The sequence below is a fragment of the Zea mays genome, chromosome 1, assembly GCF_902167145.1.
Source record: "Zea mays cultivar B73 chromosome 1, Zm-B73-REFERENCE-NAM-5.0, whole genome shotgun sequence".
NCBI classification, from domain to species: Eukaryota; Viridiplantae; Streptophyta; class Magnoliopsida; order Poales; family Poaceae; genus Zea; species Zea mays.
In genome coordinates this window covers 156,745,293-156,762,508 of record NC_050096.1, presented here as the reverse complement: position 1 = coordinate 156,762,508, position 17,216 = coordinate 156,745,293, and the positions used below count along the sequence as shown (strand labels likewise).

Sequence of the window (17,216 nt, the reverse complement as noted above, 5' to 3'; positions counted from 1 at the left end):
TCACAGTGTCAATGAGGTCATTGCGACCGGATGATGTACCAAGTGAGTCGAGCACTTGTATCTCCATATTTCTTGCATTGATCACGGCAAGATACCAGTGCATTTCTCGGATATTTATTGGAATAAACACCTACAAGTCAATTATAAATATTGCATAATAATACATGTAAACACTAACCGTGAAGACTGCAATCTCGTATTTACCATGTCATGGTCTAGATAAAGTAAAACCCTTCTTTTAGTGCTAGATATTTGTGTCATGTCTTTACTTGGATATAACTCATCTGTTTTAGTTTCAACATCACCGTCTCGCTTTAGAAAGTTGAACTGAAAAACATTTTCTATGTGTACACGACCTCCAGATCGGCATTTTAGATGCTCTTGAGCTTTTATTAAATTTATGTAACAGTCTATCACCTGCAAGTATGTAAGTTATGGTTTAAAATTCCAGGGTGAATATCTTGGAAGTGTGGTGCTCCTAGCTAGTTGAATTATCATGAATTACCTCATCACCTAGATATGCGTCCGGTTGAAATAGGCATTCCATCCACTTCCTTTCCACAAAAGCATCATCAATAAGCACGACTTCTACCCTTGGTTCACAAGGGATTTCTTTAATCCAATCGATGAGTGCAAGATCACCCTGCGTGCAAATATAATCTACAAACGAAACAGTCATGAGATCAAACATAAATCACTTGCAATAAAAACAATACAAATTGATCCATACGGTAGTATGGAAGTTATCACACCTTTCGGAACTATTGTAGTAGTCACCGATTTTTTTGGCTTGTTATGAGACAAGGACATTAGTAGAGATTCATCTATAGATAATGTATTATCTCTTTGGATGATTGTAAGTGCAACATTATCCTCTTTAGATTCCATCCATAGGAGACAAAAACCTATAATCATTGTTACTATGTATTATTTGATACACGATTCAAATGTTTCTACTATAACCAGCTAAACAATTTTACATGCATTAGTGATAACATAATAATGAAAAATTAATATTGCAAATAAAATGATATAAAATATGATGTACTTATTCTTAGTTCTATGTAGCATTGTGCTAACTTTTGAATCTTCCTATCGTGATAAATTGCAGATATTTTGCAACATGTGCTTGTGTAGATTATTGGGCTGTTGTTCTTCCACTAATTAACTCGCTTAAAGGTTCTCCAATAATTGCTTCCCATGGGAAGATGAAACAGGTTGGTAGAGCAAAGCACTTTTTTCACGCCACACGTGCTCTGCCTCGTCGTCGACGTCACCCTCCACGTGAGCTCGTGCGGCGTGCGCGGGGGGGGGGGGGGGGGGGGGGGGTATGCGAGCGCAATGTGCTCGAGCTATTGGCTGACAAGAGAAACCTGTCTTGTTCCGTGTAGGCGGACGACAGACGAGGTGTACACATAGGGTGTCGCTGCTGCCCGAGGACGAGGACGCGGAGAAGCGGGCGCAGGCGCGGGTCCGGGAGGACGAGGACGCGGATCGCCGCGACGGCGAGGACGGCGCCGCCATGAGGCCGCTCGCACGAACGCGCACATGTTCTGCAAGATGCTCACGACATCCGATACCAGCACACACATCTTTAGAAATATAGTGTTCACATACAGTGTTGGCCGAGTTCACAGACATTATACCAACAGAAATAAATTCACAGTCCAGCTACGGCGTAAGGACCTCCTTATAGACAATATTCTTTGTGTATGTTACGCCATTTATTGTTGACTTCTTTTCCACCCCCTTCTTCATTTTATCATCAGTGACTGGAATTACAAGTACCTTCACATTCAATCGAGTTGTGGCCCTTGAGAGAGCAACATATAGCTGGCCATGAGAGAACACTGGTTCGGGCAAGTACACAGCAACATTAGGAATCGTCTGTCCCTGAGACTTGTTAACAGTCATGGCGAAACTTAGTCTTACTGGAAACTGCTTCCTTTTAAAATGGAAAGGGAACATCTCGTCATCAGAAGGGCACAGGGGTATACGAGGCAAGAAAACCCGCATTCCAGCATGCTGACCAAGGACAATTTCAGCATCGATACTATTTTTTTGGAAACCACGTACCACCAGCCGTGTACCGTTGCAAAGTCCGTTAGCAGGGTCTATATTCCTAAGTAACATGATTGGGCACCTAATTTTGAGCTTCAGAACGTGAGGGGGTAGTCCATTAGGACTCAGCGTGTTTAGGAATTCTGATGGATAATAGTTATTAGGATCGTCCATCGCGGTGTCAAAGCTATGGTACATCATCTGCTCCCTTTGGAAACGATCAATCATCCTCATATTTATCATATCCACCCAGTCGTTCCGAGTAGTCAATATTGCTCTTGAAGTGATGTAGCTTGTATTAGACATGTTTTCGTTTAGACTGGGTAAATGTCATCTATCAATCTGTCAAGGTCGTGGTCATCACCGGTATATGGCACACATACCTCATCTGGAAGACGAACATCACCATCGTTGTTCACTTCCTCAGTTCCACCACCGACATGCAACAAATATTCTGCAAACCATGGGTCGCTCTTTGCTCTCATGTTGTGAACAAGCTTTAGGTGGCACATTGATTCCCATAGGTAAGAACTCCGTAGAGAGGCAGCAACTATCTGAGCCCTTGACCCCTTACGTACAACAGGGAGTACTTGTCTGAAATCTCCCCCAAACACAATAGTCTTCCCACCAAAGGGCAGACCAGGCCGTCCCATGATATCACGCATGCTGTTGTCCAACGCTTCAATTGATTGTCTCTTAGCCATTGATGCCTCGTCCCAAATAATGAGCGACGCTTTCTGTAGCAACTTTGATGTCCCACTTTGTTTCGTGAAGGTACATATAGCACCATCATCAATAGTAAGTGGTATCTTGAAGCGTGAATGGGCAGTTCTCCCACCAGGCATTATGGAAGCCGCAACCCCAGATGTAGCTGTTGCAACTGCAATCTTGCCCTGACTACGTAGCACCGCAAGCAATGCCTTATACAGATAAGTCTTTCCAGTCCCACCAGGCCCATCCACAAAGAACATACCGCCATTACTGGTGTCAACAACAGATAAGATCTTTTCATAGGCAGACTTCTGCTCCTCATTTAGGGTTTCGTGCAAAGCAACATCTTCTGTCGTCGCCTCGATACTTTCCTCCTCGTAAATCTCTCTATCAATACCTTGTGAATCGTCATATCTATCGATGATAGCAGGGAGAGGGAATGTCTTTATGTCTTTACCCATTGACTGCAACATGTTTCTAATGTCAATCAAGACCATCTGCTGCAAATGGGTTTTGCTCTAAGTAATACGATGATAATCCTCAGACATTGTGTCAAGGTGTCTCTGCCACAATTCGGCCACATCATTTGGCTCGCAGTAAACCAGTATCGTTGCAAACAACCTTCGTAGCGCTGATGGCATTTGGTAAAGAGCAGCTTCATTGAGACACTCATCTATTGTGTTGTCTGCTTCAAGTAATCCCCTTCTTTGTGCTGCCTCACGAAACGATGGTAGTGTGTCACCGTCTACTGTCCTTAGATCCACATAGGAGGTAGCACCAGTCACATGGTTTAGGAGAAGCCGAAGATAGAAGCGCTCCCCTTCAGATGGTAGAGCAGAGACGATTCTACCGACTTGTCCACCCGTATTCCGTTTCCTCCTTTGCCACACTTTGCCCTGCTTCCAAGTGTACCACTCAGGGAAGTCACGATACAGGATGCCCCGAGCCTCCTCGTATAGCTTATTCGCTTCAAAATATGCTGTAATCATTGACCTATCAGCACCTGGACGGTTGACGACTCGCTCGACCATTTGTCGCTCGTGAAACGTCACCATGTGCATGTTTGGAAGATGGAGTTGCAGCTGCATCACAGATGGAGAGTTCTGACTAAGCTCAAATCCATATATCCTCCATAAGGCTTCCGGAGGAGTCACCCACCTTGCATCTCTATACTGCTGGATCTCATCTACATCATCATTTTCCTTACTCGCATCTCTCATAACAACTGACGCACGATCATGGCCTTTGTATATGTACTTGAACAGGTACTTAACAGCCTTGATGCTCCCACACGCCTCAACATTGATGTGACAGTTGAAGTGCCGAAGGAGGTAAGGGTTGTAAGGGACAACCCATCTATTGTCCAATTCACATCCTCGAACATTTGCCTTACGCCCATCGTCACGACGTCTGTAATTAGGATATGAATCCTTCCCTTGCATGGTTGCCTCACGGAAATGTCGTGGGTATTGATTCTTGCACGATGCACGACCCTTAGTGCATGGGCAGTTAGGGTTTAGAGAACTGCACGGGCCATGCATCATATGCTTGATAACCATCTTTCGCAGTTCAGGGTACTTGTTGGATGGGATCTCAGCTGAGATCAAAAGGTCATACTGTTCAGGGCACGTGAGCTTGTACTTCCTTTGCATGATGAGTAGAAAATGGGCATGTGGCAAACCTCGTTTCTGAAATTCCACGACATAAACGTAGGCTCGGACTTTACCGAGAATATCCTGTTTAGTCAACCTATGCTTTAGCTCCTGTAGTTTCGCATGAAAGACACGCACTACAAGATCCGGACGATCTTGCGGTGTCTGTCCAGGTAGAAGCTCTCTCCTTATCTCATCCCAGTTAGGGTTACATGTCATGGTAAGAAAGATGTCTGGTTTACCAAACTTCCGCACCAGAGCCATAGCATCCATATATCGACGTCTCATGTCACGAGGACCGCCAATAAACGACGGTGACAACACAGTTCGCTTTCCAACCATCTCTCCTCTAACATCTCCATCTAACATGCTATCCACCAAGCCCTGGTATTTGTCTACCCTTAATCGATCCTGGTTCTTACGTATGAAATCTAAACGGGAGCTCTCAATCTTAATGTATGTGTCGACCGCGAACTGCTAGAAAAGTTGTTTACCATGAAGTATTGGATTGAATACCCCTGGACGTATCTGAAATTTGTAGCAATAGTAATCACGCACGGACACACATAGATGGGTAGGAGGTTCTGCATACGCAAGAATTGATTATTTAGTGATGCCGAAAACATATTTAATAATGTGAACAACTTAGAAATTACAAAGAAACAACTAACCGACATCTTCATCATTTGCATTACTTGCCCTATGCGTCGCCCGGTATGCATCCACTTCGTCCATGGATACACCAACCTTTGGGATATTTGCATGCCATCCAAGTTCACCTCTAGGGAAGAACAGTGGATATGATAGCGCATCGTAGCATCCATGGTATGAGCGGATGTCGTGGCTTGACCTATCCTTCCCATGTAGCATAACACTCTTGCTGAACTGGCCTCGCCGTTCGCTCCCCTCGATCCAGACAGCGGCCACCTCCGAAGTGATAGGTGTGTTATATGTCTTTTTGGCTCAACGTCTGGTCAAGGTTCAATGTGATGTGATAGTCAGCAAGGTTCTCAACATGACCCATGCTCCTAAGGTGCTCAGAGTACAGATTTCCACGAAGTATGCCAACTATCTGTTTAATAACCTCTTGGTCTTTCTGAATCTGATCTTCACGACACTTACGGTATCGATGCTCGAGACTGGGATCATCATCGTAAAAGTAAAGCTCTGGGTGCTTATGCTCTGCCCCACATTCACTACCGAATGACTTGATATTATGGTACATCATGCCTTGTGCACAGAATGTGTATATACCAGAATCCCTCATATTAGTTGTCATACTGTCGAGGCAACAGTACAGGGAAGTGAAAGAAAAATGGCCATTAAAAAACCTGATGTTATCACAAAAGTGCTTAGCATCAGAGTCTGCACTATCCCACAACCTCCTGAGCTGGGGAGGGGGTCTCTAGTGGGGCTAGCTCAACCTTCCCACCTCGATAGCAAAACCCAGGCGGCTCATACTCAAACTTCTTCGCAGTGCAATAACCACAGTCGGGAACGTGCTTCAACATATGTGTTTCTTCAGGGATGTTACTTTAGACCTTGTCGTATGGGTCAGGCACATCAGTGACAACAGATTGATCTTGAGTACCATCTATCTCGAAGTCCTCGTTAGTGTCCTCATCTGATATTTTTTTGGAAAAGAACGATTAAGACATTTGAATTTAGATACGCATTGGTATTGTAATAGAAATTGACATAAGTACATTTACCAGCGAATAGATATCCCTCATTCTCATCATTATCCTCTCCGAATATGACACCCTCATCATCGTCATCAACTGGATCGTGAAAATACAATCCAAGTAAAAGACAGGGCATTCAGGGTTGAGAAAATATATAACCTCAATAAAGATTTTTAACAATTACCATTGGAAATGATCCTTGGGATCGACGGGCTTTGCTCCAACCCACTTCTTTGTTCGACCATGTTTGCACTCCCATGTGTTGCCACGATCGCACTTTGGCGTGTATTCCTATATTGTACTAATGAAAACACACGTTTAGTCGGACTACATTTTATCGTCGTCGTGCAAGATCCATTTAAAACTGGTTAGTATAATTACCAGTGTTGTTGATCTCTATAGTTGAACCGGGTTGTGTCGAATCATCCATTTGTCTGACGTCACTGATAGTATCCTTAGTCAAAGTAGCCACGTTATGTGCAATGGTTGCTTCAAATTTCTTGTTTTGACGGGCTAAGATAGCTTGTCTTTCACCAGGCAGAACATGATGTTTACGTCTTAGTGGCCCAGTAGACATATCGGGTGAATCGACATCCTCAGTTTGTGTTGAAGCTGGCATGAAAGGTGTACTGGTCTATTAAGGGATAACCCAGTCGCATGCGTTATCAGAGGATGAATCAGGTTCCGATACATCTGTTGTAGGGTGTACAACCTCAGAGGTATATGTTGGGACCTCCATGGCGATGGACCCCTGATTCAAAGTGCTTGCTTGCAGTGCTCTACGTTTTCTTATGTACTCTAACTTTCCCTGTTTCCGCCTTGGTGTCTGATTATAGAACCTAAGCTGTTCATTTTGGTCACCTATAAAATATGAACACAATTACTTTCCAATTGTAGGTTTATGCGCAGATTTATTAATTAAAATTGGACGTTTTTCATCACCTCCTGACACATTGGGCATCACATTGTGTCCCTTGTTTTGTTGACGTGCTTCACGACGCTTCCTATTCTTCTCGTTTTTTTGTTCAACGGACATCGCTGCATATCTTTCCCTATCCCGTTTCCTCTTACGCTCCTTAGCATCGACCATTGGTCCGAGCAATTCATTTTGATCACCTATAATGTAAGTTAGTGTATTAGTGTTCCCTACTTACTACGTTTCGACGATGTATGGTTAGTTTGTGTATTGACCTTTACCTCTAATGATATTGCTAGAGATGTCTGTGAATGGTTTGCGACCGGCATTATGTCCCATCTGATCTATAACAAGAACAGTACCCGAGAAAACATGAGCATAAAAATAATACTGCAAGAACCAAGGGTGAAATGATATGACTGCAATAAACGAAGCGAATAGAAGATAAAAAAAGATGCCCTTGGTAATAGAGGTTATAGAAACAAGCATCATAACCAAGAATAAAGAGATAAGATCTAGAGAGAGGTGATAGGAGAACGATTTTGGTGTCCGTACAAGATATTGTATTATATTCCAAGTTTGAACTGCATAGATAGATATGGGTGACGCGCTAAGTAATTGTTTTCATAACTCTGTTGATGTGGAATATCTTCCTGGTGCACGCCTATAGCTCCTATAGATGGGCTTCAGTATACCGAATGTACATTAAATTTGTTCTGGATTTGATCTATATATTTGACATAATTTCACGAGCGAAGTTACTAATTTAATGTCAAACATGACACAACATTAAACCAATATTAGTGTTCTAAATGGAAAACGTACGGGCTAAACGATTTGATGTTCCACTTATTCATTGATATGTCACAGTAGAACAAAATGTTTTACAAATCTTGACACATGTAAGTTGCATCAATAAAAGTACATGTATTCCATCATAAAATTCAGATCTGCAAAAGTTACAGACTCTATCTACGCCTTTGTTCGTCAAGATATCTAACAGCAAACTGACAATCGTTCCGCGCCACCAAAGCCTTTTGAATTGCTGCAATGAGTGCAACATTTAATCACATGTATACTCAGTTCACAATATAATGAAAACAAGTACATAATTTTGATGTAGGTAATCTTATAAAATACTTACGTTCAAAATAATGGGTGTTATGATGGAACGGTTTGAAGTGTATTGTTGTATGGTCAGTTGATTCGAGACACTCTAGAATAGCAAATTTAAATATTCAATATTAATCATTATAAAAGAAAAATTAGTGAATAATGTGTTTGCAAGGCGTAAACATATGTTGTACCTTGTTTTCTGAACCGCCGAAACATGGTCCCAATTATGATGCTATAATTCTCATTAGCCAACACCCAGCGTAGTGCATTTTTGTTTAGTAAATCGCCCCAAACTTTAATGGTATGTAAAGACCACCTTGTGACATTGATTTTGTGAAGAATAGATTAGTACTAATAGATTTAACATCATATTGGTAATATATTAATGTAATATACCTAGGATCCATTATAACAATCTTTCTGAATGTACCCCACATTGTGCGATGGATTGTATCCAAGTGGACTACAATAGCATAATGTCTACAAAAAGCACAATTTAATATGGATTAATACTCAATTTTGTGTAAATGAATTTTTAATAGGGTTAGAAGATCGATATATTCTTACCAAGTAAAGTCCTGTTTGGCAGCTCGGCAATATCATCAAGGTTCAATAATATATGTTTTGGAAATGGCGGCATTTGAACTGGGACAGCGTATGGCTCTACGACAGTTTGGTGGGTGAAATACAACTCCATGGTACCATTTAGGTGTCGAAAATTAAATGCACCCGGATTAAGACCAAACCATACATTGTGCATCTTGTAGACATGCTTTTCATGGAGCAAACTGTTGAAGTATTTGACTATCTCATACCGATTTGCAATGGCCTCGATCTTGGCTCCCTAATTTGATTTCAGCACAAAATAGATTGTGGTACGAACATTATATATAGTTATGTAAATGATACCTAGAGAGGGGTTGTCTTACATTGATGTCAGACAAAATGTAATGTTGCCTGTCACGATAACGTGGTTCAATCGGGAATTTAACTTCAACTCGAGTGACAATACTATACTTCCGTTGTACCCCATAAAAATCTTCATCGCTATAGTCATCGAACAACCTGAAGCTATATTAAACATGCAACTAAATAACGTTCATAAATTTGATAGCGAAATCTTGTGTTAAATATTGTTTATAATATAACTTACTCAGGCATCCTGTTTTTCTTGTCCAATGCAACTCTTTCACGGTTCAATACAGCTGGCTCCATCAAAACCTATTACCAGTTGAAAATATTTTAAACTAAATTGTAAAATAGTCCAATGCATTGATATAGCACGACATAGGAGCAGTGTGGGTTGGTTGGTTGAGCACTTATTTTGGACTGTAGGTGTGACTATGATTAAGGCTTGTAGTTCACGAGTATGCAGCTCATGCAGAGGTGGATGGCATGCATGATAGCGTATGACGGATTTGTATTGCCCAGTTGGTGCTCAAGTACGGCGTCTGCAGCTCATACTAAATACCTTTGATGACACAATGCCTAAAACCTTACTGGCAGTTGAAAAGAACAGACCTAATATAGTGGTGAGTTTTTAGCCATTCCAAATAAACCAAACAAGGTAGATTGATAATTTTCCCCGCCGCGAACGCCGTAATCCCCGCCCGCCCTCCGCAATCCGCCTCAGGCCGCCCTGATGATGCGCTCTTATTTGCTGCCGCACCCTCAATCGTCCCAATCCATCAGTCGTCCTCTCGCGAGCCAGAGCCATGGAGAAGAGCCGGGTGCTGGTGGTGGGCGGCACTGCGTACATCGGGCAGCGGCTCGTGCGGGCGAGCCTGGCGCAAGGGCACCCGATGCTGGTGTTGCTGCGGGCGGAGATCGGCCTGGACATCGACAAGCTCCAGATGTTGCTCTCCTTCAAGGCCCAAGGCGCGTGGCTGGTGGAGGCGTCACTGGAGGACCACGCGGGCCTCCTCGCCGCCGTGGCGCAGGGCGACGTGGTGGTCTCGGCCATGTCCGGGGCGCACATCCGCAGCCACAACTCACCAAAAGGCGACATGGGAAGGGTCAGAACTCTGGGTGGCATGTGGGGTTCGACGCAATTAAGAGGGCAGCAAGGCGGATGGGGTAGATCAACGACGCCGAGGTATAGCCGTGTCCCCCCTGATCTGCCACCGATTCGATCCGAGGAAGCGATTCATTGTAGACAGTGAGTTCGATAGATCCCCGCTCGAACTTCCCGTCGGTGTTGACTTCGATTTTTCGTGTCGATTTTGCTGTTTTTGTCATGCTCGCCTCGGCTCTGGGATTCGGATAGGTGGTCTGGTATGCTGTAAATTTATCCAACATAACGAGCAAAAGCTACCGGCGTACGTGTAGTCCTGTACTCCTACTGCGTGTCCTATGATTTCTACAGTACCTCCGTTGTGTTTTGTTTGATTGGATTCTCTGGTTTATGTGATAAAAGTTAACCATGTCCAGTCCAGTTACTCAGTCAGTTCATGGGAGTATATATGATTCAGAGTGCGTTGAGCTGCATGCTCTGCTGATCCATAGTAGAGTAGCGGAACCGGGAAATTGCTCTCAGATCACTCGGTGAAGAACTGGAGATGACTTCAAGCATCTAAATAGGAGTATGGTTTCAGACGATTCATGTAATGGGTATATATACGTGATATGTTTGTTGGCCATAAAAAAAATGAAACGTGCATGGTCTGATGGTAGCAGACAAATTTACGGCCAATCAAGTATCAACATAATGAATAATTTGTATTATCAGCTAGCACCAAAGTCTGGTTGTCTCTGCGAATTGCTTGAAAGCTTATACTCGCATGAGTCAAGTATCAGTTTTTTTAACACAAAGTCAAGTTCAGTTTCTTAATCATGAACACTTGTGCACATTAGTTTTGGCTGATGACCGGCATGTTGCGATTTGGTGTCATCATACTTTTTTTGTGGGGTTTACCTGACTCCATGGACATTTTAACGATTAACACTGCCACAGATACATTCAAATACATTCTGAATATAGCATTCTGCTCAGACAAGTATTTTTTTTATTTTTTTTTCATTATTTTCTTCTTCTGCTGGGCGAGAAAAAACTTAACATCCTATAATGCATTATTAGAGGAGGTGTTCATGTCTACAGTTGTGCTACTTTCAGAGAACAACCAACTATCAGAGGAGTGTTCTGTCATGTGTTTGGTCAAATCACCAAACAACAGTACTTATAACAGTAATCTGAGGATATAATCTATCCTTATATAGTTTTCTGATTGGCTTGTCAGTCCAAGGACTCATTAGTTTACTTCTCACTATTTCAGGGTGAATGGTAGTTTAAACTGAAGCATAATGATACTCTGCCAGCAGACTACTATCAGAAACTTGGGCTTGGTAACTTCACAGTCTGAGCAGTGAAAGCGGACAAACAGAATCGTTGCTTCCGCAGCGGAGGTAATCTAGCTGAGGTTTTATCTTGTCAGTTTGGTTATATATCACTTTGATATGTGTGTGTTTTGTGTTATTTTATTTCGAGTTTTGTTGTATGTGTCTTGACTCTCGATTCAAGATCCAAACATGGGTAGAGTGAAGAATCCTTTTTTTTTCTAGTGACCTAGTGTGCATCATGAATTATTCCTAGATTACTACTGTTTTTATTTTTAAAAAATGGTTTGCAAACACAAACTCCTATGATGCAGCAGTATTAGAGGAGCCGTTCATATCTCTGCATCAAGTTAAATAATCTGTATAGTTCTGCTACTCTCAGAGAATAGGGAATAGCCAAATATTAGAGGAGGTGTCACTGCTACTTTCAGATTTGTTTATTACTTCTTACTATTCTAGGATGCATGGTAATTAAACTGGAGCATAATGATGCTACTCTGCCAGCAGACTACCATCAAAAAACAAAAACTTGGGCCTGGAAATTTAGACCCCCTTAGTTCGAACATTATGTATACTGAGTATTAATTTCTTGCGCTCTCTCATGCTTGTTCTAATCTATTTGTTCGCGGTTTTATCTTTTGTTTGTGTTTATGATATAAACACTGCTAGATAAAATGGACGTAAACATCAAAGTGGCGCAGCGGAAGCGTGGTGGGCCCATAACCCACAGGTCCCAGGATCGATTATCATCTAGCACCAAAGTCTGGTTGTCTCTGCGAATTGCTTGAAAGCTTATACTCGCATGAGTCAAGTATCAGTTTTTTAACACAAAGTCAAGTTCAGTTTCTTAATCATGAACCTCAGGGACATCAAGGAAAAACTTGCCTGCAGTGCCCTTGATTATGAACAGGAGCTGGAGACTGCCAGGACCAGCTCCAGTGTTGAGAAGGGCTACGAGCTGCCCGATGGCGAGGTTATCACAATCAGTGCAGAAAGGTTTAGGTGCCCTGACGTTCTATTCCAGCCATCCTTCATTGGCATGGAATCTGCTGGCATCCATGAAGCCACGTACAACTCCATCATGAAGTGTGACGTCGATATCAGAAAGGATCTGTACGGTAATGTTGTCCTCAGTGGTGGTTCCACTATGTTCTCAGGTATTGGTGACCGCATGAGCAAGGAGATTACTGCACTTGCCCCTAGCAGCATGAAGGTGAAGGTGGTTGCTCCGCCGGAGAGGAAGTACAGTGTGTTGGATTGGTGGTTCCATTCTGGCCTCCCTCAGTACCTTTCAGCAGGTTGTTACCCTCTCAAAATCTAAATGAGACGTTTCTGCTTGCTCTGCAATCTATTGTATTTGAAATTTGACTTAGTCTTTTTATTGTGTTGTAGATGTGGATCTCCAAGGAAGAGTATGACGAATCTGGTCCGGGCATCGTCCACATGAAGTGCTTCTGAATTTCAGGAGCAGTACATTTGTTGCTTGCATTTTCAGTTAGTTGGGATGCAAGTTTGTCCCGTGGTCTCTCTAGCATTCTTCATTCTTTCTGGATATTGAAGAGCAGTTGGCCATGGAGCATTGTGCAAGGTGGTAAAGTCGATTGATGTACTGCATGAAGAAACGTGTGCAGTACTTCAGTGGTATAGATCCTCAGGTCAGTTTAGTTTTCTTTCCCCAACAACAGTGCCATATTAGGATGTTCCTGATGTGCGCAGTTGGTCTGGGTTTTTACAATGCAAGGGTGTCAGTTGTCGCCCGTACAGTTTGCGTCTTTGTGAGATCTGGGTCCATTTCTGCACTCCAGTACGTGGAACAGGTTTCACATTTGGTGGCCAGTGCCCCAGCGTGGCGTGCGTGTTGATGATTTCTACTTGGAGCTGTTTGTTCTATCCTTTCATGAAACAGATATTATTGTTTGTACAGGGATAAATAATAAATTGTTTATCCTTCAAATCGTTTGTACAGGGATAAATAATAAAGTGTTTGTTCTTGTACTTAATGGCAGATACAAAATAGAAGGTTCGAGGATCATATGAGAAAGAGAATTGTGAACGGATACAACTCACCGTACACAAATCATACTATTAGCTAAGCCTTACCAATATCATTAGATAAATAGCATCAACCTCTATATACAGGAAGTATGCATATAAACTTTAGACTACCCCAATAAATACCCGAAATACACACAAGTTTGGAATATTATACTATAGAAAAGCCAAAGTGACCAATAATTAGGAACACAGGGAGTAGATAATAACGTAAAAATAACAAAAATCACCTCCCATGGTGCAGGATAGATACAATAGTTTTACATGTTATAGTAGTAAGAAAAATCTGTTTAAGGAAAAAAAATGGAATCCAAAATAAAATTAACAATAGCATAATATTTTCTTAATTGATCTCTTATGATTATTATTTAATTTGTTAAAAAATGCTCAGTGAATTGAATAAGGAGGCTGCCTTAAGGCTGAAAAGGGACCATGGAAGGACCCAAACATACTTAACAGAAAACAGGGTAACATAAAACAAGGTAGATTGGTAAAGCCTTCACCTCTGCTTCGGATTATAGCTCCAATGCAAGTTATGTGGAGAACAGCTTCAACAGCAGAGGATAGGAAATAGCTTGATACCTTTACCGCCAGGGGACTTGGGAGTGGTGATGTGGAGAACCTTTGTAGGGATCCTGACAGGTCCCTTAACCCTCAAATGATTGTCCTTGGCTCCCTTTACCAAATTCACACAATCTGAAATGTACCAGAAACCGCACAAATTTATCACTTCAATAATTCATTGAAAATAACTCGACAACGACAGTCCAATACTTTGGTGTAGCTTGCATCATAGCCAATGAACAAATGCATATTAATCAGACTAATGATAGAAGGTAGTAAGTATATACAAAAGGAGATGAGTGTAAAACTTCGATTCTCAATTCCTTCTTTCAATACCATCCAACAGAGGAAACAAAGCACTTAGTCATTGCACCACCCCTTGTGCATAAGCAAATAGCAAATCGAATCACGCATAGAAAATGGGTTCGCACACCTAGCTATTGTAATCCACGATTAACTGTCTCAGAGAAAGATTGTACATGTTCTCTGAAATCTAGACAGAAATATGGAAAGAAATCTCGAAGTTTTGGGCTGCACCTCCAATGCAAGCATTTTCATTTGGTTAGATGCTCTAAATCAGTGTTGGACTGCAGTCAGGTTAAAAAAACTCATCTAACGTTTCCTTTATGTCACCACCTATCATATACCACAACGACTTAAAAAACTTCACTGTAAATCCATCATGACAAGGAGCAGTGTTACTCTTCATGCAGTTTACTTTTTTTCCTTTTGAAACAAAGTTTCCAAATATTGTTTAAGCTACTTTGGTTCTTATTTATTTGCTAGCCAAGTTTGTTATTTGATCTACATAGCCATTATCAAGATCCTTATATCACTTGAAACGTTGCACTTAGGTTTTGGACTTGCTTGAGGTTCTACAGTTTAGATGTCCGGATACTTCAACGAAGTATCCACAGCTGCTTTCCAGCTTGGGAATCGAATCGAAGGTATGGCCTTTAAACTTCCAGTTCCATAGATATTTTAGTTCTAACTACATTTTGGTACACAGATTGAAATGATCCTAAGGAACTCTGCCAATTTTGAAAATGATGGTGTATATTATTATTCAGAGAGAGGTGACCGACTGATTGATCTTGATGCTTTCCATGAAAAACTTCTCCAGGTTATGTGTTCATTCTTATGTGTCCTTGTTCTGTTCATTTTTTCCAAAATTGATCTCATGTTTAATGAATTCTTTTTGTTACTTAGATTTCACAAGAATTGAACTCACAATTAACTGAGCCTGAGAAAGCTGGACTAAAAGAATAAGTTCATCGTTTCCTCAAATGGGCGTGGCGATATAACACAAATCTTGAAGAGCAGGTTGCCCAACTTCACATGTTGACTGGCTGGTCACAGATTGTTGAAGTGAGTTGGGTTTATGCTCACTTGCTTATCATTTGTGTAGGTTATAAAATTTTATTTGATGCACTGATATCTGTTTATGAGAATCAGGTTGCTGTATCAAGAAGGATGTCATTATTCGAGGACTGTTATCAGCTATTGTTTGAGTGAGTGTTGCCTCCCTTGATGTAAAATGAAAAACTATTGTTTTGATAATTGTACTGATATTGTTTTATGCAGACTGCTTGATGCTTCGTTGAATGCCTGTTTTGTCCATTCTAGGAGAAGCATACCAAGTTCTCAGTGACCCTACACAGCGCCAAGCTTATGACTCGCATGGGAAAGACAGCATCTCAATGTACGTTCAGTTACAAATAAATTACTTGCTGCCGCTTTTCAATGGAACCAGGGCTTGCTGGAACATGGGAAAGTTTCTTATTTCTATGTGAATCAAACTGTTTCAAACCAGTCCAGTGCCTTTTTTTTGGCACTGCTGCTGCTCTCAGCAGGAAAATAAAACTTGAAGTGCTACCAAGTGGCATGATTCTGCTGCATCTTATTAGTAGGAAACAGAGGCTGTACCAAAAGGGAGGGTGTCAAGCTCAGAGAGTCAGGATTCATGATTAACCATCATGTATATTGTATTTGGAACTTTAGAGAAAATTATATCCCCTGCTGAAGAGGCTGTTCAAAAGGATCGGGAAGAAAAACTTACAGAGACACTGAAAAACCGGCTACACATCACTGTGCAAGGAAATAAGGCAGAATTCATCTAGCATCCTGAAGCGAAGCAGAGGTGCACTTCAGGCTATTCTTCTCATCTGTTCTTTTCTAGGTAAGAAGTTGTGCTCTGTTAACTGAAGTTTTTGGGTGTTCCATTTATTGCCGAATGGTTTAGGGACAAAGGGCATTTTATCAAATCCCAAGTAACAGCTGCCACAGGTTTTAGCCATTACTAATCAACCCTTCTGTCCCTCGATGCTAAATATGTTTTTTTTTCTTTTGATTCTATGTTGTCCGTGTTCTTAGTTGGCATATGGTATTGAATAAGTTTTTCTTGTCTCTTTTATTTATTATATGGTTCAATATATAGTTAAATATCTTCGACAGGGAGGGGATTATTGATCCTGCAACAATTTTTGCAATTCTGTTTGGTAGTGAGCTTTTTGAGGAATATATTGGTCAGCTGGCAATGGCATCAATGGCTTCACTTGATAATTTTGGTTAAGATGAGCAGATTGATGCAAGAAAACTGCAAGAGAGAATGCAGGTACGTTCCTTTAGCCGGATTGTTCTATAAACTTCCAGATTGTTGGTTAATAACTTAATATCATCATGGTTGTTGGTTGGTCAATATCACATATTCCTATCCCTGTTTTTTTGTTTTGCATTTCATACTCTTTCTGCAATAATATCAAGCTCGGTGAAAAACTAAAACTGCAGGCTGTTCAAAAGGATCGGGAAGAAAAACTTGCAGAGACACTGAAAAACCGGCTACACATCTATGTGCAAGGAAATAAGGCAGAATTCATCCAGCATGCTGAAGCAGAGGTGTCCAAACTTAGAAATGCAGGTTTTAGCCATTACTAATCAGCCATTCTGTCCCTCGATGCTAAATATGTTTTTTTCGTTTGATTCTATGCTGTCTGTGTTCTTAGTTGGCATATGGTATTGAATAAGTTTTTCTTGTCTCTTTTATTTATTATATGGTTCAAGATATAGTTAAATATCTTGACAAGTATTACTGCATTTGATGTCACTCTTAAAACTATTAACTTTAGT

At 41.3% G+C, this 17,216-nt stretch overlaps 1 protein-coding gene, 2 long non-coding RNA genes and 1 pseudogene across 3 annotated transcripts; 3 read left to right on the top strand and 1 right to left on the bottom strand.

Annotated features, from left to right (window-relative positions):
* Positions 1-466: 466 nt before the first annotated feature.
* LOC109943689 (uncharacterized) lies at positions 467-884 on the bottom strand. The gene is made up of 2 exons (XR_002266752.1): positions 753-884; positions 467-660 (listed from the first exon to the last, which is right to left on the bottom strand). It is a non-coding gene; the product is annotated as an uncharacterized lncRNA (long non-coding RNA).
* Positions 885-9,856: 8,972 nt separating this feature from the next.
* LOC103644980 (isoflavone reductase homolog) lies at positions 9,857-11,115 on the top strand. Its single transcript, XM_008668120.1, has 2 exons — positions 9,857-10,156; positions 11,095-11,115. The coding sequence occupies exons 1-2, from the start codon at positions 9,857-9,859 to the stop codon at positions 11,113-11,115; spliced, it is 321 nt and encodes a 106-aa protein (XP_008666342.1).
* Positions 11,116-12,304: 1,189 nt separating this feature from the next.
* On the top strand, positions 12,305-13,255 carry LOC103639867 (actin-like; annotated as a pseudogene).
* Positions 13,256-15,413: 2,158 nt separating this feature from the next.
* LOC103639857 (uncharacterized) lies at positions 15,414-17,008 on the top strand. Its single transcript, XR_559592.2, has 5 exons — positions 15,414-15,458; positions 15,546-15,601; positions 15,717-15,792; positions 16,545-16,704; positions 16,878-17,008. It is a non-coding gene; the product is annotated as an uncharacterized lncRNA (long non-coding RNA).
* Positions 17,009-17,216: the final 208 nt, after the last annotated feature.